This window comes from Poromitra crassiceps (genome assembly GCF_964638095.1).
Source record: "Poromitra crassiceps genome assembly, chromosome: 13".
NCBI classification, from domain to species: Eukaryota; Metazoa; Chordata; class Actinopteri; order Beryciformes; family Melamphaidae; genus Poromitra; species Poromitra crassiceps.
The window spans coordinates 42,686,169-42,709,219 of NC_139644.1; the positions used below are offsets into that span (position 1 = coordinate 42,686,169).

The following is a 23,051-nucleotide window of genomic DNA, read 5'->3' on the forward strand; positions in this document are numbered from 1 at the left end:
GAGGAGTCAACAGGGGAGAAGGCAGCGAGGGGGGGGGGGGGGGGGGAGGTCAGGGGGAGGGAAGGTGATAGTGGGGGGAGGAGGGGCGGAGGGGTTGGCGATGGAGGCAGTCAGGGAGGAGTGGATTCTGGAGATTTTGCTGTTGAAGGCGTGGAGAAATGAGTTGCAGAGTTCAGGGGAGGAGAGTGTGTTATTGTCCGGGGGTTGGAGGAGCTTTTTGACAGTGGAGAAGAGAGTGCGGGGGTTCCTGTTGGTGGTGTTGATGAGGGTGGAGAAGTGGGCAGATTTGGCGGCTAGGAGTGCATCACGGTAGGAGGAGAGGTGCTGTTTGAGGAGTTCGGCGTGGACAGTGAGGTGGGTTTTCTGGTGAAGTCGTTCCAGTTGCCGGCCGGTCTGTTTCATCGTGCGGAGTTGGGGGGTGAACCAGGGGGAGGAGGAGGTGAATGAGACTGTGGAGGTTTTCAGGGGGGCCAGGGAGTCAAGGGAGTCGGTGAGTGCAGAATTGAGGAGGGTGGCATAGTCATCAGGGGAGGAGGGGGCGGAGTCAGGGGGGGGGAGGGCAGAGGATATAGTCTGGGAGAGAGTGGGTAGGTCGATGGATTTGATGTTACGGAAGGAGATGGTGCGTTTGTTGGGGCGGCGAGGTAGGGGCAGGGGAGCAGAGAAGAGAATGCAGTGGTGGTCAGAGAGAGGGAAAAGGAGAGGGTGAGGGTTAGAGATGGGTAGAGAGGAAGAGCAGACTAGGTCAAGAATGTGGCCTTTGGTGTGGGTGGGGAAGTTGATGTGCTGGGTGAGGTGAAAACAGTCGAGGAGAGAGAGGAAGTCAGATGTCAGAGGGGAGTCGGGTTGGTCTACGTGGATGTTCAGGTCACCGGTGAGAAGAAGGCGGGAGGAAAGAGAAGAAGCGATGGTGAGGAGTTCAGAGAGGTCGGACAGAAAAGAGGGGTGGGGCTTGGGGGGACGGTAAAGAAGAAGGGCAGTGATGGAGTAGGGAAGAGAGAAGGCAAGGTGTTCAAAGGAGGACATGGATGGGAGGTTGAGGTTGAGTTCGTTGATGGGTAGGGATTGTTTATGGAGAACGGCGAGACCCCCCCCACGCCCAGAGAGGCGGGGCTTGGCGATGTAACTATAGTTGGGGGGGGTTGCCTGATTGAGTGAGTAGAAGTCCAGGGGCTGTTGCCATGTTTCAGTAAGGAGGAGAAGATCAATGTTATTGTCCAGGATGAGTTCGGATATGATGGGTGATTTGTTGGAGAGAGAGCGAGTGTTCAGCAGGGCAAGGGAGATGGATTTGGGAGCAGGGGGAGCAGGGGGGAGAGAGCGGAGGTTGTTGGGGTTAGCAAAGCGGCAGGTGGTATTGACAGGGGGGCGGGAGTTAGTCCAGAGTGAGGGAATGTTAGTGTCAGCAGAGTAGTGTAGGGTCCGGTTGCGGTTATGGCGGGGTCCATGGTGGATGTAGCGGCGGCGGCGGAGAATGTTAGATTTGCTGGCGGCGGTGAAAGCAGGAGTGGAGAGGCGGTGGTTGTTGTTAAGAAAGTGAAGGTTGGCAGCAGAGTAGGTGAGGCGGGGGAGAGATCGTGGAAGTTGGGGGGTAGGTGGAAAAAATAAGGGTCCAGGTGGAAAAAGTAGAAATAAAAATAATCCAGGGGGAAGAGATAGGAGGAGCTGTAGTGAGAGTCGAAGATGGAGGTATGATATGAGGAGAGGTGACAGTAATCCGGGAAGAGATGATATGAGGAGAGGTGACAGTAATCCGGGGAGAATGGTGTTGCAGTTGTTGTTGTTGTTGGTGTGAGGATTGATGGTGCTGGCCCAAGACCGAGCCCGTGCGGCGGGGCAGCCCAGCCGTGCCATGGTGACAGACCAGCTCCAGCAGCAGTGAGGGAAAGCGGGGTGGCAATCACTCACCTGCAGAGATGGCTAGCGGAGGTGGCGGGAGCCCACGAAATGGCGAGGTAGTGAAGGCTGCCTCCCAGGACGTGGGTCACGCAGCGCAGCACGGCTGGGCAGCGATAGGAAATGGCACGCAGCGGGTCGGTCATGGAGGGGCGAAGCAGATGGAGTCCAGGTAGTAAGAGGGAATGATAAATCCAACAGGAGAGGGTAATCCAGAGATGTGCTGAACAGCGGAGGAATGAGGAAATGATCGATCGGCTTGACGGGTAGGCCTGAGAGCGGTGAGGACGCGTCGAGCAGCCGAGGGGAAAACGGGAACGATCAGACAACAGGGAGACGTGGACGAGGACGGGCGGACCAGAACAAAACAAAACAAAAATATACACACGAACAGCTAACAATAACGAAAAGTAGGGACACGGGCTGAAGCGGCAGTCACAGCAGCAGACGCCAGCAGTACTCAGACCCGGATACAACGTAACGTAATGCAACAGATATCAGCCGATGAGTCCTCTTCCGCCCCCACTCTCGCAGACTCCGGGGGTATTCTCTTATATTTACTTTTCGTAGCTAAAGCGGGTGTTTCCAACGTGCTGAAAAGCCTGGGAAACTACAGCCATGGGAAGCTAACCCATGCCTGTCCCGGTGGGGTCTGTTCCCTCCTGTCAGCTGTCTCTCCATGCCGCCACAAGGACTTTCCCCTGTCGTCAGCTGACCTTTCTCAGCAGTCACTGGACAAATCCAGAACATCAGGTTCAAAAAACACACACAAACAAACAAACAAACCTCTGCTTAGCTCCAGGCTGTATTTGTCCTCTAAACCCTCCAGACATACCAGGATGAGGAACTGCTGGAACAGAGGATCCTTCTATCACAAACACAAACAAAGGGCCCTTATTCAGAAGGATCGGCCATTATGCTGTAATAGTAGATTTAGATTACAATAACAGTTAAGGAATAAAACTGTCACAGTTATTCATTCAGTCATTCAGAGATGCATATGTACACACACACCTGGCACTTTTGGAAGAACTCCTGGCTGATGACCACGTCATAAGCTATGCAGCCCTGGGAGCCTGAGAGAGAGACACACACACACACACACACACACACACACACACACACACACACACACACACACACACACACACACACACACACACACACACACAGAGACAGACAGAGACAGAGAGAGACACACAGAGAGAGAGAGAGAGAGAGACAGACAGAGACAGAGAGAGACAGACAGAGACAGAGAGAGAGAGACAGACAGACAGAGAGAGAGAGAGACAGACAAAGAGAGAGAGAGACAGACAAAGAGAGAGAGAGACAGACAAAGAGAGAGAGACAGACAAAGAGAGAGAGAGACAGAGACAGAGAGAGAGAGACAGACAGACAGACAGAGAGAGAGACACACACACACACACACACACACACACACAGAGAGAGAGAGACAGACAGAGACAGAGAGAGAGAGAGACAGAGAGAGTGGATGTAAAACATGCACAGGGCATGAGGGAGTGATGAGATGGAGAGTGGAGTTAGGGGGAAGAGAATGTCTGCCTTCACTGCTTGAGTTCTCAAACATTTGAAAAACAAGAAATGATGGTCACTTTTTATAGATAATGCTAACTATAGTTAGAAATCAATGTTAGCAAAGCTTTAGCTGTGGTATTAGCATCGATGCTAGCGGACTGTGATAAAAGCACATTTCCAGAGATGACAGTGACAACAGAAGACACCCAGGCTTAGCTAAGGGCTCTCACCTACAGGTGTATGAGGGGTGCATTGTGCTCATGTATAACTAACGCTACTTGCTTGTCTTAGCTAAGGGCTCTCACCTACAGGCGTATGAGGGGTGCATTGTGCTCATGTATAACTAACGCTACTTGCTTGTCTTAGCTAAGGGTTCTCACCTACAGGCGTATGAGGGGTGCATTGTGTTCATGTATAACTAACGCTACTTGCTTGTCTTAGCTAAAGGTTCTCACCTACAGGTGTATGAGGGGTGCATTGTATTCATGTATAACTAACGCTACTTGCTTGTCTTAGCTAAGGGTTCTCACCTACAGGCGTATGAGGGGTGCATTGTGTTCATGTATAACTAACGCTACTTGCTTGTCTTAGCTAAAGGTTCTCACCTACAGGTGTATGAGGGGTGCATTGTGCTCATGTATAACTAATGCTACTTGCTTGTCTTAGCTAAAGGCTCTCACCTACAGGCGTATGAGGGGTGCATTGTGCTCATGTATAACTAACGCTACTTGCTTGTCTTAGCTAAAGGTTCTCACCTACAGGTGTATGAGGGGTGCATTGTGCTCATGTATAACTAACGCTACTTGCTTGTCTTAGCTAAGGGCTCTCACCTACAGGCGTATGAGGGGGGCATTGTGCTAGTGCTGCACGATTAATCAAATCGCAATCGCGATGTCAGCACGCGCGATTACATAACCGCAAAAGTGTGCGATTATTTTATTTTTTTCACGTCTTTTTGAGTGTGTGTGTGTGTGTGAGAGCCTCCTCTAAACTAACGTTACACGCGACGCAGCAAACACACGTTTCTCTGCCATCACACTGGGCATCAATACTAGCGGGAGACTTCTCCCATGCACTCCCGCAAATAAGTAATGTTATGTGCAGCAAGGTTACATATTATCTACCGAGAGGCAGAGAGAGAACATCCATGATCGCTAACAGCAAGCTATGCTAATAACTAGCTAGCTGTTCGTTCAGAAACGCATGTAAACAGCCCTGTGATCAGTGAGAACGTCAGTAAAATAAGGAGAGAGCTGCAGGTGCTTATGCAGAACTAGTGCGCGATTAAGTACACAGTGGGGATGACCCGCTGTGATGAAGAATATAACGAGATTAACAAGGTTGATAGCAAAACACTGGCAGCATCACCTCCAGGCTAGCTAACTAGCCTGTCACATGATGCCTTCATGGTCCCTCGATAAAGTCTGCAGATGCACGTTCTCACCTCTCTCTCTCAAGAAGCGTCACGTGAGTGTGGCGTTTAAGGCCATCTGTCGCTACAAAATAAATAAACGGGGTGTGTATCATTCATTAGTATTGCTGGACAGACATGTAACTAACTTTGCAACTTTGCTGAGCCATCTTCTATGTGCTGTAACACAGTGCAGTTTCTATTTGACTGGTGTTTCTTTTTTACATGTTTGGGACAGGCAAATGTCTCAAAATGTTTTATTTTTTTGTAAAGATAATTTAATTTCAAATTGTTTTATTTTTTTAGTTTTAATATATTTTAAATTGTAACATATTTCATGTATTTTAGTCTGTGATATGTGAAACCGTGGTATTTTTGTCCAAGGTTATCATACCGTCAAAAACTCATGCCGGCACATCCCTAGATACCATTTGTTTATTATATCACAATCACAATCGCAATCGCAATATTGTCCACCATCATCGCTAATCGCACCTTTTCCCCAAATCGTGCAGCACTAGTGCTCATGTATAACTAACGCTACTTGCTTGTCTTAGCTAAGGGCTCTCACCTACAGGTGTATGAGGGGTGCATTGTGCTCATGTATAACTAACGCTATTTGCTTGTCTTAGCTAAGGGCTCTCACCTACAGGTGTATGAGGGGTGCATTGTGCTCATGTATAACTAACGCTACTTGCTTGTCTTAGCTAAGGGCTCTCACCTACAGGTGTATGAGGGGTGCATTGTGCTCATGTATAACTAACGCTACTTGCTTGTCTTAGCTAAGGGCTCTCACCTACAGGTGTATGAGGGGTGCATTGTGCTCATGTATAACTAACGCTACTTGCTTGTCTTAGCTAAAGGCTCTCACCTACAGGTGTATGAGGGGTGCATTGTGCTCATGTATAACTAACGCTACTTGCTTGTCTTAGCTAAAGGCTCTCACCTACAGGTGTATGAGGGGTGCATTGTGCTCATGTATAACTAACGCTACTTGCTTGTCTTAGCTAAGGGCTCTCACCTACAGGTGTATGAGGGGTGCATTGTGCTCATGTATAACTAACGCTACTTGCTTGTCTTAGCTAAAGGCTCTCACCTACAGGTGTATGAGGGGTGCATTGTGCTCATGTATAACTAATGCTACTTGCTTGTCTTAGCTAAAGGCTCTCACCTACAGGCGTATGAGGGGTGCATTGTGCTCATGTATAACTAACGCTACTTGCTTGTCTTAGCTAAAGGCTCTCACCTACAGGCGTATGAGGGGGGCATTGTGCTCATGTATAACTAACGCTACTTGCTTGTCTTAGCTAAGGGCTCTCACCTACAGGTGTATGAGGGGTGCATTGTGCTCATGTATAACTAACGCTACTTGCTTGTCTTAGCTAAGGGCTCTCACCTACAGGTGTATGAGGGGTGCATTGTGCTCATGTATAACTAACGCTACTTGCTTGTCTTAGCTAAAGGCTCTCACCTACAGGTGTATGAGGGGTGCATTGTGCTCATGTATAACTAATGCTACTTGCTTGTCTTAGCTAAAGGCTCTCACCTACAGGCGTATGAGGGGTGCATTGTGCTCATGTATAACTAACGCTACTTGCTTGTCTTAGCTAAAGGCTCTCACCTACAGGCGTATGAGGGGGGCATTGTGCTCATGTATAACTAACGCTACTTGCTTGTCTTAGCTAAAGGCTCTCACCTACAGGCGTATGAGGGGTGCATTGTGCTCATGTATAACTAACGCTACTTGCTTGTCTTAGCTAAAGGTTCTCACCTACAGGCGTATGAGGGGTGCATTGTGCTCATGTATAACTAATGCTACTTGCTTGTCTTAGCTAAGGGCTCTCACCTACAGGTGTATGAGGGGGGCATTGTGCTCATGTATAACTAACGCTACTTGCTTGTCTTAGCTAAGGGCTCTCACCTACAGGTGTATGAGGGGTGCATTGTGCTCATGTATAACTAATGCTACTTGCTTGTCTTAGCTAAGGGCTCTCACCTACAGGTGTATGAGGGGGGCATTGTGCTCATGTATAACTAACGCTACTTGCTTGTCTTAGCTAAGGGCTCTCACCTACAGGTGTATGAGGGGGGCATTGTGCTCATGTATAACTAACGCTACTTGCTTGTCTTAGCTAAGGGCTCTCACCTACAGGCGTATGAGGGGTGCATTGTGCTCATGTATAACTAACGCTACTTGCTTGTCTTAGCTAAGGGCTCTCACCTACAGGTGTATGAGGGGTGCATTGTGCTCATGTATAACTAACGCTACTTGCTTGTCTTAGCTAAGGGCTCTCACCTACAGGCGTATGAGGGGTGCATTGTGCTCATGTATAACTAACGCTACTTGCTTGTCTTAGCTAAGGGCTCTCACCTACAGGTGTATGAGGGGGGCATTGTGCTCATGTATAACTAATGCTACTTGCTTGTCTTAGCTAAGGGCTCTCAGAGTCAGGCAGCCCAGATAGGGAGCGCTTGTAATTGACAAACTGGCACGAGCGGGTGGAGTTTTCTTTTCTTTCCTTCCACCATAAAATGGAACAGTGTTGCCGGTGGGGATCAGTAATGTGATCAGTAAACTCCACCAAAGCTAAAGGCTTCACCTCGCTAATGAGGCAATGTTTGTCTTTTTTGATCAGTCAAATTCTTATCACACAGGCCACATGTATTGTATGTCTTGTATTATTTTCTGTGGCGTTTTAGCTTGCGGCGCAGTCGCCATCTTGGTGACTCTGGGCTCTGTTCTCCGCATGCAAAGTTCACAAACTATTTTGCAAGGGCACCGTCGCTAAGCGCCGGCCACGACGAGTGTGATTCGTTAAACCAAACAGGTCCTTTCACATCCACAGTGAAAGCATTACCAGCCAGACTCTCCCCGCCGCTTTGCAGGGAGAGTCTACCCCACCACCATGTAACACCGGTAACACCGACCCTTAACACTTTGAGTGCCACGGCCCTTGGGCAAAAGGTGCTGTACTGTGCCACATAGGCCGCAATGCATTTTAAAACAGTCATATAATTTCTTTAATAATTACTATGTAAACACTGAACACGCACAAATAACGATGAGACTCTCTTCTATCACCTGCAAAAAAAAGTTTATTGATCCCATTTTCCGTTCTTTAGTTATGAGCCGGAGAAGATAGCTTGATTAGACCAAAAACAGCCCTTTTTTTCTACGAGCTGAGATAATAACCCTTTTGTGAAAGGAAGCATTTCAAGCACATCATTGACTCATTGCTAATATTTTCTGATGTAATGCTGCAGCTGCCTGGGTCTGTTATATGCTTTAGTGTCCTGCGTGCCCCACCTCCCCCCCTCCTCCTCCCCCCCCCCCCCCCCCGTTGTGGGAGGAGTATCTCTCTGCTCTGCTCTGCTGTGAGTGCGTTTGCTCTGCGTGTGCTCTCAGCAGTGAAAAGTCCGCTAGTCCAGCTTTTTTACACCCGCGTGTATGTCACCATGCTTCCAGTTGAGAACTCCACGGCTGATCATGCGAATGCAGCGAATGCAGCGGACACGAGGTGCTCAATTGTGACAGCAGATTGGCTGCTGCAGGGGCACAGCTACGTTATGCTTCAATGAAGCAGCTGCATACGGACGGATGCGATGCGATTTCCTCTTCCCAAACGACTTCTTCTGTGTGTTTTACTCTATGGTTTTACTCCACTTTCTCTCATCTGGAGTGCGCTGTCGCCACCTAAGGGTTCTGTAAAATAGGTTAGACACATTCAATAGCTATCATATTGTAAGAGGCGATGTAAGAGGCATAGATCGACACCCCCCCCGTCAAAAAAACAATTTCGAGTTACTGACGCCATTTGGCGTCGCTGGCAGCCTACGGTAAATTTCTAATGACGCCATATGGCGTCGCTGGCACTCAATGTGTTAAGGTGCCGTGCACACAGGACGTGTGTATTTCACATAAGAACGCTTAGGAGCGGTTTTTTCTGTGCTTTGTTTTGTTCCTCCCTGCAGTCGCGTGCAGTACAGTTCAGGACACAACGATCACACAGATGGTAGCCAGCTGGTTTAATCTGTTTGATGTTGTTGATAATTGTTCACATTGTAAACATGAAAGGCAGATTATTGGCAATTCTGGCAGCAGTGGAGGTTGAAGATCCCCCTGGCAGGACTGGAGAAGAGGTAGGAGGAGTGACTGACGAGCAGCGCGCTTTTCCTCCAAATGTTGATATTCTTTCAGCTTGAGACGCCCAGAGCGCTCCCCCCAAAAAACACTATCCTCAACCAGCGCTTAAAGCCCATTCTTGAAAGAGAAGCACGCCTAGCGCCTCCTTAGCATGGAGAATGAATTGCAGAAAGGTGCTGGCTTCTCAAATACACACGTCCTGTGTGCACGGCCCCTAAGCCTAGTACACAGTGGCACTACAGACTCTTAAGCCCAATTCCAATCCGCCCCCTAAAGACTCAAGCCCTGCACCCTCACTCCCTCTAATGGCCGCCAGCGGAAAGTGGTTGAGTCATCAAGTCTAGAAGGGATCCACATTGGATAAATAGGAGGATTGGGACAGCAGAGCCCTTGGCACTGGACAAGATGATGTTGACTCTGGCAGGTTTGGGGCTCGCTATATATTGTTTATTGTCAAGACGCCTAAGGTGTTTGAGGGATAGACTCCCTGATGAGTCTGTTCTCATCCAGGCTCTGGCTCTACAGAGTGGACAACAGGTCATTTAAAAATAAATGCAGCCTATACTGCAAAATCTGCCACATGTGTAATTATTAGGGATGGGCATTTCTAGCAAAAACACTATTCGAAATTCGCTGGCCAAATTCGAATTTAATTCGAAATTCGAAAATAAAAATGTAAAAAAAATTAAAAATGTATTTTTTTTTTTTTTGTGAGTGAAATGTTGCATTGTCTTCCCTGATTCTAAGTCTACGGCTTTATTAATTAATATAAAAAGCTTCTGCTGTGGATTTTTAGCTCAAACAAGCATTGCACCACTGAAGTAAAGAACATGTTACATGACATTGACATTTTCGAAAATAAAAAACAGTTTTGACAATCATGAGTGGTTCATTAAATATTTAGTAGGCTCAGGTCTGAGTGCCAAAGGGGTGCCAAAGTCACCCCCTCTCCCTCTTCATGGGATTTCATCCGCCATTCATTTTTCCATAAACCTTGCTTAAAATGCTTATAAAAATTGTTTTACTTGCTCAAACCAAGCGATTTGACTATACTTAGAATCAGGGGAGACAATGCAACATTTCACTCAAAAAATTTTTTTTTTTTTTTTTTTTTGAATTTTGAATTTCAATAATAAAAGTCGACCTTGATAATAACAACGATTATTCGAAAATTCGAAATTCGATGCCCATCCCTAGTAATTATAATTAAAATAAGCGTAATAATGACATGTCACCCAACATTATACACAACGTCAATACTGTAGCCTACAATACAGATTCGGTAAAACTATTTCTCATTCATCAAAAAAGTTGTGGATTGCAATTGTAATAGAAATGGTCGATGATTATACTAGGATTGTGTAATATAACTACTTGCATTCCTCTGATATAATATTTTTGTCTCATCTGAAATCCCTATTAATGTAATGTTTCATTGTCAATTTAGTAGGGGTGTCACGATACACTCAGTTCACGATACGATACGTATCACGATACTGGGTTCACGATAACGATACGATACGATACGATTTTAACAATATTTTTTTAAACTTGAATAATGACAATATATGACTGGAAAAGTAGTATTTTATTTGAAATGCACAAATACAAAACATGCTGTTGTGGGAAATTGTTATTACAATAACAACTAGAAAAAACATGAGATTGGAGATAAGGCTTATCTTGAAATAGAATGAGTTACACCATCACTTAGATTTACTTTGAACTAAAAGGTTTCTCAGCAGTATAAATTCTCATTATGCATCTTCAGTTTTTCTTCAAACTCAAACAACAAGACTTTTCTTAATCTATTTTTTATGCATCTTCAGTTTTTCCTGTCAAGTAAACAGTTTTGCCAGAAACTCAATTGAATGGTTTCTCTCCTGTATAACTTCGTTATACAGGAGAGAGTTACTAAGACGTTTCTTAGTCTATTTTTTGAAAAAAAAAAAAAAAAAAAAAAAATTGCGATATGAGATTTCATCTCAACGATACATATCGTGACGTTTTACTATCGCGAAATTTCGTGGGACGATATATTGTGACACCCCTACAATTTAGGCATTCCAGCGCACTCGCAAACACCGCGCTTGTTTCGCACGTGTGTTCTTTTATTTTTTTGACAGATATTTGCAGCCTTCCCCGTTTTATACGTCACAAGTTGTGGGCAATTCCATTTCCGTAAGTGGCCACAGCTGCTTCACTTTGCGATTTCAGCATGGGACATCCCTAAGCCCTCACTCCCTTCACGTGAACGCGCCTCTAAGGGGGTGAGTCAGTAAGGGGGCGGATTGGAGTTGGGCCTTATACCTTCCTGTGTGCACGGCCCCTAAGCCTACTACACAGTGGCACTACAGACTCTTATGCTTTCCTGTGTAAAATAGCCTCTTTCTCTTCAGCTACTGAAGTGCTTACTGTTGTCTGTTTCTGTGTGTGGCTCGCCGAGGCTCATGGGAACTCTGTAGCCGGTGGGGTCCTCTGATTGGAGCAGCTCAACAAGCTCCTCCTTGGAAAGCTCCGCCGGGGGCGGGACGGAGGGTGACTGACAGATGTTGACGAAGATCTTTTGCTGGTCAGGCTGGGACACAGTCTTCACACACATGCCTGGAGGGGGGGGGGGGGGCGAGAGAGAGAGAGAGAGAGAGAGAGAGAGAGAGATTGAACTAAATGGGCACCAGAGTCTTCCAAATGAAACTCTGCTGCATATGTGTGTGCTTGTGTGTTTTGTTTTAGATCAGTTGTGTTAGAACAGCCGCAGCGTTTCCCTAACTTCTTTCTGGGGACCCACTTTTTAAAAATGACAAACTGTGAATAAATTGTCAATAAATTAACGTTCCGGACCATTTTTACTGCCAGTTGATCACCTGAGATGATCTTGAATAGGTAAACCAGCCATTTAAAAGAGATATATGGATGGTAAATCATAACTTAGTTTTATGCACGACTTGAAAACACACGTCAAATACATTATAAATTAGCTGTCTCGTTGTTTGTAGGGATGTCAATTTTCGGTTAATTTCACTTTCGATTAACCGACGCTAATAATCGATTAACCTATCGGTTAATTCATAATTTTTTAATTTTTTTTTTTTTTTTTGTCTATTTACTCAATGAGCTCATGCCCAAACAAGGCGTGTCTATTTAGATGCTGAAATGTTAATGCTTTTTGTGTTAGAATTTCTAGTTAGAAGAATATGTTTTGTGGACAAACTCACCTGGCTGTGGTCGGATCACTTTGGAGTCTGGACTCTCACTTTGCATCTTTCCCATCGTCTAGAAACAGAAAGGAGAGAGCCATAGAGCGCCACCTGCAGGAAGGACTCCTAAAACCCACAGGTTAGCATCGCCTGCTTCCCTCTAAAACCCACAGGTTAGCATCGCCTGCTTCCCTCTAAAACCCACAGGTTAGCATCGCCTGCTTCCCTCTAAAACCCACAGGTTAGCATCGCCTGCTTCCCTCTAAAACCCACAGGTTAGCATCGCCTGCTTCCCTCTAAAACCCACAGGTTAGCATCGCCTGCTTCCCTCTAAAACCCACAGGTTAGCATCGCCTGCTTCCCTCTAAAACCCACAGGTTAGCATCGCCTGCTTCCCTCTAAAACCCACAGGTTAGCATCGCCTGCTTCCCTCGTCTGGAAATCAATGGGATCTTTGTTGGACCCACGGAATAAGGTCTGTGGTGAACTTTGTGTTCAGCAACATGATCTTCTCAAATCAACACCTTTTTATGAGTTTTGTAGCGTTTTGTAGCGATCGCATTTACACTTTAAAAGTCATAAAGGTGGCCCTCATTCCCACCCCTGATTTTTTTTGATCCCGACTGGCTCCATGCTTCCTCCGAGACATGGGCAGTTAGCCAGCCACTTCTTTTCACCTGACAGGGGAAGCTCCACCGGTAGGACATAGCACGTGGGAGGATCGCGCTATTCCAACCAGTTCCCCTCCCTCCGAACAGGCGCCACTTCAGCGACCAGGATATTGCATGTTTTGGTGAAGGGGGTTCCTATATGAAGGAAACCCCCAGGGGGGCACGGGGAGAACATGCAAACTCCACACAGAAAGGCCCTTTTTGACGACCCCACCCGGGCGGTGGGCACTTGAGGACATGCAGACTCCTTCAGCGCTCACAGCGTCCCAGGTGGGAATGGAACCCAGGACCTTCTAGCTGTGAGGCGACAGCGCTACCACTGCACCCCCATGCCCCCCGTGGTCCTCATTTGTGAAGGTTATCTTGCTGAACACAAAGGTCGCAGTTTAATACACTTTCGTTAACCACAGAGCTTATTTCAGGCATCTAACCAAAATCCCCATACTAATTAATCCCCATTGACTTCTAGACGAGGACAGGGTAGACTAGGCTGTAGATTAGTTAGATTCCTTGTGTGCTCGTTAGTTCAGGATAATGGTTAGAGTAGTCAGATTGTCTGTGCTGTTGGCCTGGATAATGGTTAGAGTCAGATTGTCTGTGCTGTTGGCCTGGCCGCTCTGCTGCTGGTTCTAGTGTGCCGCTGTTACCTCGACCGCTACTGCCCCAGCCGCTGCAGCGAAATGGCCAGGCGGATTGAGTAGCTGCTGTAAGCCCTATGGGGCGATACATGTCAGACTGTTCACTGTCTATTCAGTGGCTCATATCGCCCAGCAACTATAATAGATAACTTGACTGCTAAATTTTACTGTCCCCTGTGACTACTCATGACCATATCACCCAGCCCTAGTATGTCCTGTCTCTGCTCTCTCCTCCCCCACTTTCTCTGCCCCTTTCTCCCCTTCCCTCTGTCTCTCTCTACCATAAGATTGTTCAACCATGTTATTATTGTTATTATTATTACTGTAATTGTTATTGTTGTGTCAGCTAGATTTAGCTAGTAGAGTACTGCATATTGTCCCATCCATAAGCATTGCTCAAACTTTTTGGTGCCAAGTAAGGAAAATACAACAGAGTAAAATTACATAGTTTGCCTTTAACACATTGGGTGCCAGCCATGTTTTCATTCCTGTAGGTAAGTTGTGCCAGGGGTGTTTTTGACGATTCTGGCTCATTTTAGAACAGCCGAGGATTATTTTCTGTTAAGAATTCATGAACATCAATCATCTAAAAATAACTAATAGAATGTGTGCTTTCTCTGTCTAAAAGAGTTAGTTTGCAGAGTTAGTAGTTATGTAGATATTAGCCGTTGAGTACAGCATGGTTTCAGCGTCTGGAAATTTATTCAGAGATAAATGGCTTTTTGTGAAACAGTCACTTTAACCATTCATTTTTGGCATCAGTAAGACCGTCAGACATTCTAAACAATAGTTTTGAACAGTAATTTCCTCCATAACAACAGGAAACACCCCTCTCATTCAAACTCCTCCCTCCGTGTGTCTTCTCCTCCTTCCTCCTGGCTTCAGCGGGCGTGTCAGAAGCGCGTTGTGCTGCCTGCCTGTCTGTCTGCGTGCCTGCCTGCCTGCTTGCCTGTCGGGCAAGATGAGTCTGAAATGGATATGGATTACTGTAAAATCGCGTCGCCATTTCCTTGAATGGCTTGCTTCCGCGGTGTGTGTGTGTGTGTGTGTGTGTGTGTGTGTGTGTGTGTGTGTGTGTGTGTGTGTGTGTGTGTGTGTTCGCGCGTTGCTGCGCGGCTCTGGGGGGAAGGGATCTCTGTCCGTTCTGTGTGTGTGTGTCCGGGCGAGGCGGCTGCTTTTGTGGCTTTTGGGTCCCGTGGCTGTGACTTCTCTCGGTCTCTGTCGCCACTTAGTGGTCGGTAAAATAGATTACACACATGCTCTTGCTGCAAATACTTATCTCGAAGATGTAAAAGGGGTTGATTGATGTCCCACTGTCAAAAAAAAAAAATCTTTATGTAAGACGAGTTAGTCCGTCCTTGGCACTTAAGCGCTGGATTATGTAAGACGAATTAGTCCGTCTCTGGCACTTAATGTGTTAATCTAGCAGCTAGCCCACCTGTAACAGCAGGTAGCCCACCTGTAACTGCAGCTAGCCCACCTGTGACAGCAGCTGTTGATACAGCTCCTCTTGCTGCTGCAGCTCCAGCTCTGAGCTGAGGAGGGATGAGTCTGTCGCCATGGCTATGGACAGAAATCAGTCAATGAATCAATGATATTGTAAAATAATTATACCATAAATAATATCAAGTCTAAGATACAGGTAACATTATAGTGCTACAGTGCCATGTTATATTATGTTACATATTCTATAACTTTTTCACCCTGGGACCCAAATCGAGTAAATTGACATTCTCTCTGTAACCTCCATAAGCTCATTGTGGTCATCTGTCAGCACTGGGATGCACCGATATGAACATTTTGGCCGATACCAATAACTGATATTAACACTGCACGGCTCGCTAGATGACAGTGTCAGACAGTACTATCTTCTAGGGCTGGCACGGATCAGAAAAACCACGGTTCGGATCGCATGACGGATTTTGAGCCACTGATCACGGATTTTTCGGATCAGCAAAAAAATACAAATAAAATAAAATAAAATCTCAGATTTTTTCTCTCAAAATTAGATTTTCGATTTCGATTCGATTTTTTAATATTATTATACTTCTCTAACCATTTGTTGCCCTGCACAGATCAAAAAAATATTTTTTTCTCATAAGTGACACATTTTATGATTTTGCTCTGATGGCAGAACAACCCAACTTCCAGTTTTAGTGTGGTGCTGCTATGCCTAACTTCCTGGCTGTTGCTTGCTAACCTGCAGTCACTTGACACGGGTACAGACCAGACCGGGTGAGTCTGGAAACAGATAACATAACGTAACGTTAAGCTACTCGTTGGCCCCACGTGTTGTTTTGTTGTTATGTGTCCTAAAGGCAACATTTCACCGTCCGGTGATAACGTGTTTGTGAAAAGTGTGCGTGTGTGTGTGTTGTGGCTCTCGTTATCTTATGCAGCCCGCAACACGCTGCTCGCATTCCTGTGCTTTTTCAGGTGTTTTTCATAAGTTTGTTGTGATGCTGTCTAGGGCTGTGAATCTTCACTGGCCTCACGATTCGATTCGATTACGATTCAGACGGCTACGATTCGATTCGATAACGATTATCGATGCATCGCGATGCATCGCGATGCATCTTAAATCGATGCATAACTTTTTTCCCCCGAATACATGATTTTTTTTCTCACTTTCTTTTTTCTCACTGTGTGGCTACTTTTAAAATAAAAGTGCATTTAGAATTGCATTGTATTATGATCCATAATTAAAATAAACAACTGCATGTACTTCCATTATATTTTATTTGATTATATATATATATATATATATATATATATATATATATATTTTTTTTTTTAATAATCTTTTTTTGACATTTGTGAATCGATGCAGAATCGTGCAGGTCCGCATCGCGATGCATCTTATAATCAATTATTTTTGACACCCCTAATGCTGTCTTTAGGTCTTTAGCAGCCACTAGCCACAGCCTTCAGATAGGGCTGCACGATATTGGAAAAAACTGACATTGCGATATTCCCCGCCCATGCGATATATATTGCGATATGAAAAAATACAGATTTTCACCAGGTTAGCTCTATTTGAAAGAAAATAATATTTCTAGAATGATTGGGATGATTTTGTAGAGGAGTCCATCTGATTTTGGAGGGGAAATTAGGTATTTTAATGTTTCTCAACCACTGGGCTGTGACCTACTGGTAGGCCTCAGAGCGTCATCTATCAGGGTGCATACACATTTTGACCAATGGATTTCCATGACTTACATGAAAAAGTGAGTTATGACATTCTACTTTAAAATGTCACTAGCCTATACTTCACTTAGTGTAATGCAGCCTTTAAAACCAGGGAAAGACAACATGTATGCTGTATCACCATATTACCATCCAACATCTAAGACCATATATAGTCTCAAATCACAATACAATATGGATATAAATTTGATATATTGCCCACCCCTAATATTGAGTGCCAGAATCTACCTCCCAATGATGCTATTTGCAGAAAAACATTAGATTTAATTGATTATAATCACTGCTTTCAACTTCTTTCGTTCTTCTAACGTTTCAATAAATCAACAATGAAACACCGCTGCCACTTCACACGGTTACTTCACACACTTGGTCTGACCCCCCTCCAGAAACTACCAAGTGGTACGCTCCGCATTTGGGGAGTTCCGGTTTTTGAGCGCACGCAGGGCAGTACAGAGAGGATTCACATGCAGCCGACCGGTGACAAACAATTCATTCGTGAAAAGTAATAAATATACATTTAATTGCCCAGCTATGTCTATTGTCTTTTTATTTTCACCGACATGTTTTGTGTAAATGAGTCGCTATGTATGATTACCTCTACCGTAACGTTACTGCTATCATCTGATGCATCATCAGACTGAGGGGGAGAGAGAGCTGCGGTGATACACGGACAACTTCTCAGTAATCACTTTAGCCTTCGTGTCATAAGTTGCGGTCTTGCTTTTTGGTGTTTCAAGAGTAAATATCTCCACTCCACGGACATGTTGAGTTACAGCAGCCAGCCTGCTGTATGCGAGTGCGCTGCAAGCTGTGGACAAGTCCGCCTCCGCAACCACATCGTTTACAGACAGGCTACTGTCAGCAACGCAACATAAGCAAAAACAATTCAATTTTGCTCTCTGTGCATGTTTGTTGTGTTGAAGCTAAGCATTAAATGAGTGAGTACAGTAGCGGGGCGTCTCTCTCCTTTGAGAGAGCCTGCATTTCACTCAGTAGGCTACCCCTAAAGTGAGAGTTTATCAAGCAACATGACGAGTTAATTTGCTTTTGACATCGCACGTCCTGCGATGTGACTATCGCGCATGCGCACATCGCAATGTCGATGTGTAAACGATATATCGTGCAGCCCTACCTTCAGAGATACTTTACAGCGGGGAGAAGGGATGAGGAAGCTCACACGTTCCGAACCGTAGGGGCTGATCCGATAGTAGGGCTGACACGGATCGATCCCTGCCAGCCCTATCATCTTCCCTCTTCCGCTCGTGTGTAGGAGCTCAAAGAGCTGTCTCGTCACAGCGTCACCTGATTATGAATGAAACCACGCACATGCGAGCAGGAACTGCACAGAGCTGCCATTGGCTCTGAAATTTGCCCGCCCCACAAAAGTGCATCCTATCCAAATGTGGAGTGGGCGTATTTGAAAGCCTGAAAACTCCCCGCCCTTTTATGAAAAACTGACATGATGAAGGTCTGGCTCTCTCTCTCTGGTTTAATGGGGTTGCATATCTCTTTAAAAACTGACTTATTATGATCCCACTGGAGATTTGGGAAGAGCACACCCTGTGCCCGCCTACGCAGCAGTCAAGCACCAGGATTGGCCAGGAGCCTTTTGACAGCTCAAATCTCCCCCCCACACACACACATCAGGAGCGAGCCTTTTGACAGCTCAAATCCCCCCCCCCCCCACACACACACACATCAGGAGCGAGCCTCTTGACAGCTCAAATCTCCCCCACACACACACACACATCGCCCAGCCATAGCGATCTCCAGTGGGACTGGGATCGATGAGCACCGCTGACCAACTTCTTCTTCTTTTGAGATGTGTGTGCGGTTGGCAGCCATCCAAGCGTTGCATTACCGCCCCCCACTGGCCAACTTGAATTTATTAAGAAGAAGAAGAAACCCATTCACGTCACATATGCGCCACTGTGTGGATCTCATCTGCAATTACTGCTCATGGCCACAGGTGTTGTCAGAGACAAGAAAACTGAAATCTTCCGTATTATCACTTTAACCAAACACACACTTTAGGCCGGCGATCCTCAAAGTCCGGACTCCGGTCCGCATCCGGACCGAGACGCCGTCCTATCTGGACTAGGGATGGGCATCGAATTTCGAATTTTCGAATAATCGTTGTTATTATCAAGGTCGACTTTTATTATTGAAATTCGAAATTCGATTTTTTTTTTTTTTTTTTTTTTTTTTTTTTTTTGAGTGAAATGTTGCATTGTCTCCCCTGATTCTAAGTATAGTCAAATCGCTATAAGCATTTTAAGCAAGGTTTATGGAAAAATGAATGGCGGATGAAATCCCATGAAGAGGGAGAGGGGGTGACTTTGGCACCCCTTTGGCACTCAGACCTGAGCCTACTAAATATTTAATGAACCACAACCACTCATGATTGTCAAAACTGTTTTTTATTTTCGAAAATGTCAATGTAAAAAAAATTAAAAATGTAAAAAAAAAAAAAAAAAAAAATTTTTTTTTTTTTTTACATTTTTTTTTTTTTTTTCGAAATTCGAATTAAATTCGAATTTGGCCAGCGAATTTCGAATAGTGTTTTTGCTAGAAATGCCCATCCCTAATCTGGACCGAGCCCTATAACCTACAAATCATTGATAACTTACATTTTCACGGACCGTTTCTATTTTAAGCGGCACATGCTTTTATAGTCTTTACAGTACTACTGGTTTATCTGCCAGGAAGCTCACAGACCAATGCACGCGCTGTAAATCATCACACGTGATGCTACTCGGCCAATCAAATAAGCAAATCGTTTCTCTCTGTTGCTTCGTTCTCAGTGGTGCTGCGAGACACACGGACGGAGGGGAGGCGAGGCGAGAGATAGTAATTTCACATGGTGTGCTCAAAAGAAACCACTCTTACACGTCCATTCATTGTTCTTACAGGCAGATCAAAACCAGTATGTCTCGTGTGAAGTGCGGTGCGATCCTGACCGGTCTATGGAAGCGCCACACATGAGCAAACACACATACACACACCAGGGCACACTCACTGCCCAACGCAACAGCATGTGAGGTTTGCATTGCAATAGCATTGATCGACAGACAGACAGACAGACAGACAGATACGGAGCTCACTTATCTCAAGAGAAAAGGTTGTTTGTTGGCTGAGAGTGTTAAATGTGAAATGGAGTGAAGAAAAGGGGAAACGCATTTCTCTTAAATTAAAGCACTTCATTTTAAGATAAACATTTTTCCAAAGCACTCTGTTGTATGTTATTTTTAAATGCATTATTTTACTTGAAATGAGAAAAGAACATTTATTTATTATAGTAGGCTAGTTATGTATAATTAATCCAGTTAAATATGAAAACTGTAAATAAGCATTGTTGATGTTTATTTTGATTTAACAGTCAGTTGCTTAGGCAACTAAAACAACTTGGTTAAGGTCACGCAACTAAAACAACTTGGTTAAGGTTCAGGCAACTAGATGGCGAACTGGAGGCGACGGGTCTCTCGCGACAGGAAGTTGTAAAGACGAGGAGGTTTGCCCCACTCAAAACAAGACAACAAGAGGTGGCATTCGTAAACATCGGTCATTTCAACCCGCTTGAAAATCGACCAATGCCGTCGTTTTCCCTGTGAGGAAGTGCTGGAAAATGTGTTGGGATATGTTTGACATGTTATTTTATTCCCTAGCAAATCAGCTCTCCAATATAGCAGTAGTGCAAAACCTTAAGTGCATGTTATTAACCTACTTGGCATCACTGCCAAACTCTTCTAATGCTTTCAAAAGACAGGTTGTCAGCTACAGTGTCACTGCATGTTCCTTTCAATACTGATACAGGTCAACAGTAGCCTGTCTGTCTTCCATTGATCAGCTCTATACGGGGATGCTGAACGCTCCGTTGCATGCTCCAAAATAGCTAGCAGAAATCATCAAAACGCCCCTAACTATCCGCATTCTGGGCCAAAATATTTGACTGGTACTCCAAGTCCTACAAAATAACCCTACAGCCGGAGGCAGAACTCTCGCCATGCTCGGGAGTCCTCTTCTGAACTTCCCTACAGCTGTGCAACAATCTCTGACACTGGGGACAACTGTTGCCAAAAGACTTATTCTGAAGGAATGGAAGTCCTCCTCTTCACCTTCTTTTCAGGTGTGGCTGATTTCTGTAATACAGATGAAGAGACTCAGATCCCTGAGAACAAACTCGTTCAAAAGGTTCTCAACTGTCTGGGACCCTTTTTGGCCTACTTTGATGAGGTTAAGAAAGAATGATAAGTGACTGAGGTTAGAGGGCTGGTGTCTCGTGGAGCCTTTGCGTGGGATCTCATGTGCATTGTCTCTTGCGGCTGATAGCACCAAGTTGTAATGATGAATGTCGATTATGTATTTATTTTTCTTTCTTTCTTTTCCTGTGTCTGAGCCAGTTTGTCTTGTTTCTATGTTCTATACAAATTTTAAAAAGAAAAAAAATATATATATAAAATAAATCATCAAAACAAATTCTACTGTAGAATTTCAGAAGAATTGTGGTGGCGAGAGAGGATTTACCCCACCCAAACACGTGTGCTGTTCCATACCCTTCACAAACATGCCAGCCACTCCCCTCCGGTGTGTGTCTGTCTATGTGCGTGCGTAGGATATTTGAAATGGAATCCGGCCATTCTCTGGTCACAAAAAGCCTCTGATCTTTCAATGACACAAGCAGACTTGTGCAAGAGGAGGACGAGCTCTTAACCTTTGTCAACAACAGCCCAGTCTTCAGCCAAGGCCCGGTAACGACTGCAGTGCATTGTTTATGTGTTTGCTGCCAAGGCCCGGTAACGACTGCAGTGCATTGTTTATGTGTTTGCTTACAAGGCCTTGATGCCACAAAAGAGATGGAAAAAAGGCGAGACACGCACAAATTGGCACAATGCCAAAACCTGCCGGTGTGAAATAAAACACACCTAACTGGAGCCTTTGCAGTGTGCGAGCTTCATTTCTTTTCTCCTTTTCTTGATGCCACAAAAACCATTACAGACCCGGGTCTCCATCTCCTCCTCCTCCTCCTCCTCCTCCTCATGAGCCGGTCCAAATTCAAACCCAACCACAAGCCGGTTCCCATGCGCCAAATTCAGCTCTCCGCCTCTCTCGCGCTCTGTGTCTGTGAGAAGCCTTGGATGTTAGCAGGGGGGCTTTTGCACTCGCAGTGATGGTAGTAACGAATGATACTTTAAGCCATTCTTTTTTTATCCGGCGAGCTTAATGAAAGATTAATGGGTTTGATATTTCCCCTTGTTTATGTTTTATTTAAAAAGTACAGCCGCGGTCCTTGGCCAACCTGTTAAAAGCTTCTCGGTAATGATTTGACGGATCAGTGGAAGTCGCCTCTCGACACAATGAGAAGTGTTGATTGTCTTCTTCTTCTTGGCAACGTCATCTCTATGAGAAGAGCGCGTGACCTTGAGCGCTGCGCCTGCATCTCTGCCTGAGTGGAGAAATATTAATTTCCATATGCCCCAATTCAGCCGTCTGACTCTGCACTATAGGCTCCCTCCTTTCACTGGAATTTACAGTTCAAAGGCTGAACGGAGTCAGACTCAGTGGGTTTGGTGCTAACAGTCTGTATAGATTTTGAATAGAGCGATAATGTCTGATTTCATGATATAAAGGCAACATGTGCACCCCCCCCCCCCCCGCCCATGAAGAGAGATTGTTTCTCTCATTTCAGATTTCTTAGTGGAGTATTGTTGACTACATACAGACGTTGTATATTAGGCTACTTCAATAATTGAGTTCAATGGCACTGAATCATAGCGCAAGCTACGTTACAATGTTGTTCCGGACCTTTGCTTGAGGACATTTTCTCTAACTGGACCTCTTTGAATTGTAATTGAGTGCCCCTGCTTTAGGCTATTCTTTCAATCTCCTTTTGCGAACTAATGTAATAAGTAATACTAACTAAATACTAAAGTAATATTTGTTTCACTTTCATTCACTGAGCCTCCCCTGACACTGTCTGGAGCCTCACTGGGGACTCCCCAGTGAGGCTCCAGACAGCTTTGAAAAGTGACAAGTTCTAGACTTCACTTACTAGGATACAGTAAGTTTGTACACAAGGCTTTGGCTGAACGAGCATGTCATGTGTTGCTATGGTGTTGCTAAAGGAGCTACAAGCTAGGCTAACATGAGCTCACAGAGGAAGTGCGCACCTCCGCTGGCTGCCTGTGATCATTTCACTCCCTATACTCAACACACAGTACAAACAACGGTTTAATACCTTTACACAAGCACAGCTTCAACGAGTGTTGACAGGCGAAGATCTCGCTAGAGAAACAAGCTGCTTCTTCTTCTTCTTCTTCTTTAAATTTCCGGCAGACTAGGCACGGGTTAGTG

General features: G+C 45.2%; 1 protein-coding gene across 4 annotated transcripts in view; it reads right to left on the bottom strand.

Moving 5' to 3' along the window:
- The window catches only part of pih1d1 (PIH1 domain containing 1), a 41,088-nt gene extending 18,037 nt beyond the window's left edge, over window positions 1-23,051 (bottom strand). Inside the window, exons 1-6 of one of the 4 annotated variants that reach the window (XM_083649429.1) lie at window positions 22,936-23,051; window positions 14,974-15,056; window positions 12,203-12,260; window positions 11,403-11,591; window positions 2,911-2,972; window positions 2,683-2,761 (exon numbers count right to left, since the gene is read on the bottom strand). In XM_083649429.1, coding sequence (XP_083505555.1) covers window positions 2,683-2,761; window positions 2,911-2,972; window positions 11,403-11,591; window positions 12,203-12,260; window positions 14,974-15,054 — 469 coding nt within the window. In that variant the 5' untranslated portion in view covers window positions 15,055-15,056; window positions 22,936-23,051. Of the gene's footprint in view, window positions 1-2,682; window positions 2,765-2,910; window positions 2,973-11,402; window positions 11,592-12,202; window positions 12,311-14,952; window positions 15,057-22,935 lie in introns of those variants that run through there. The other 3 variants (XM_083649428.1, XM_083649431.1, XM_083649430.1) reach the window with 3 other exon arrangements.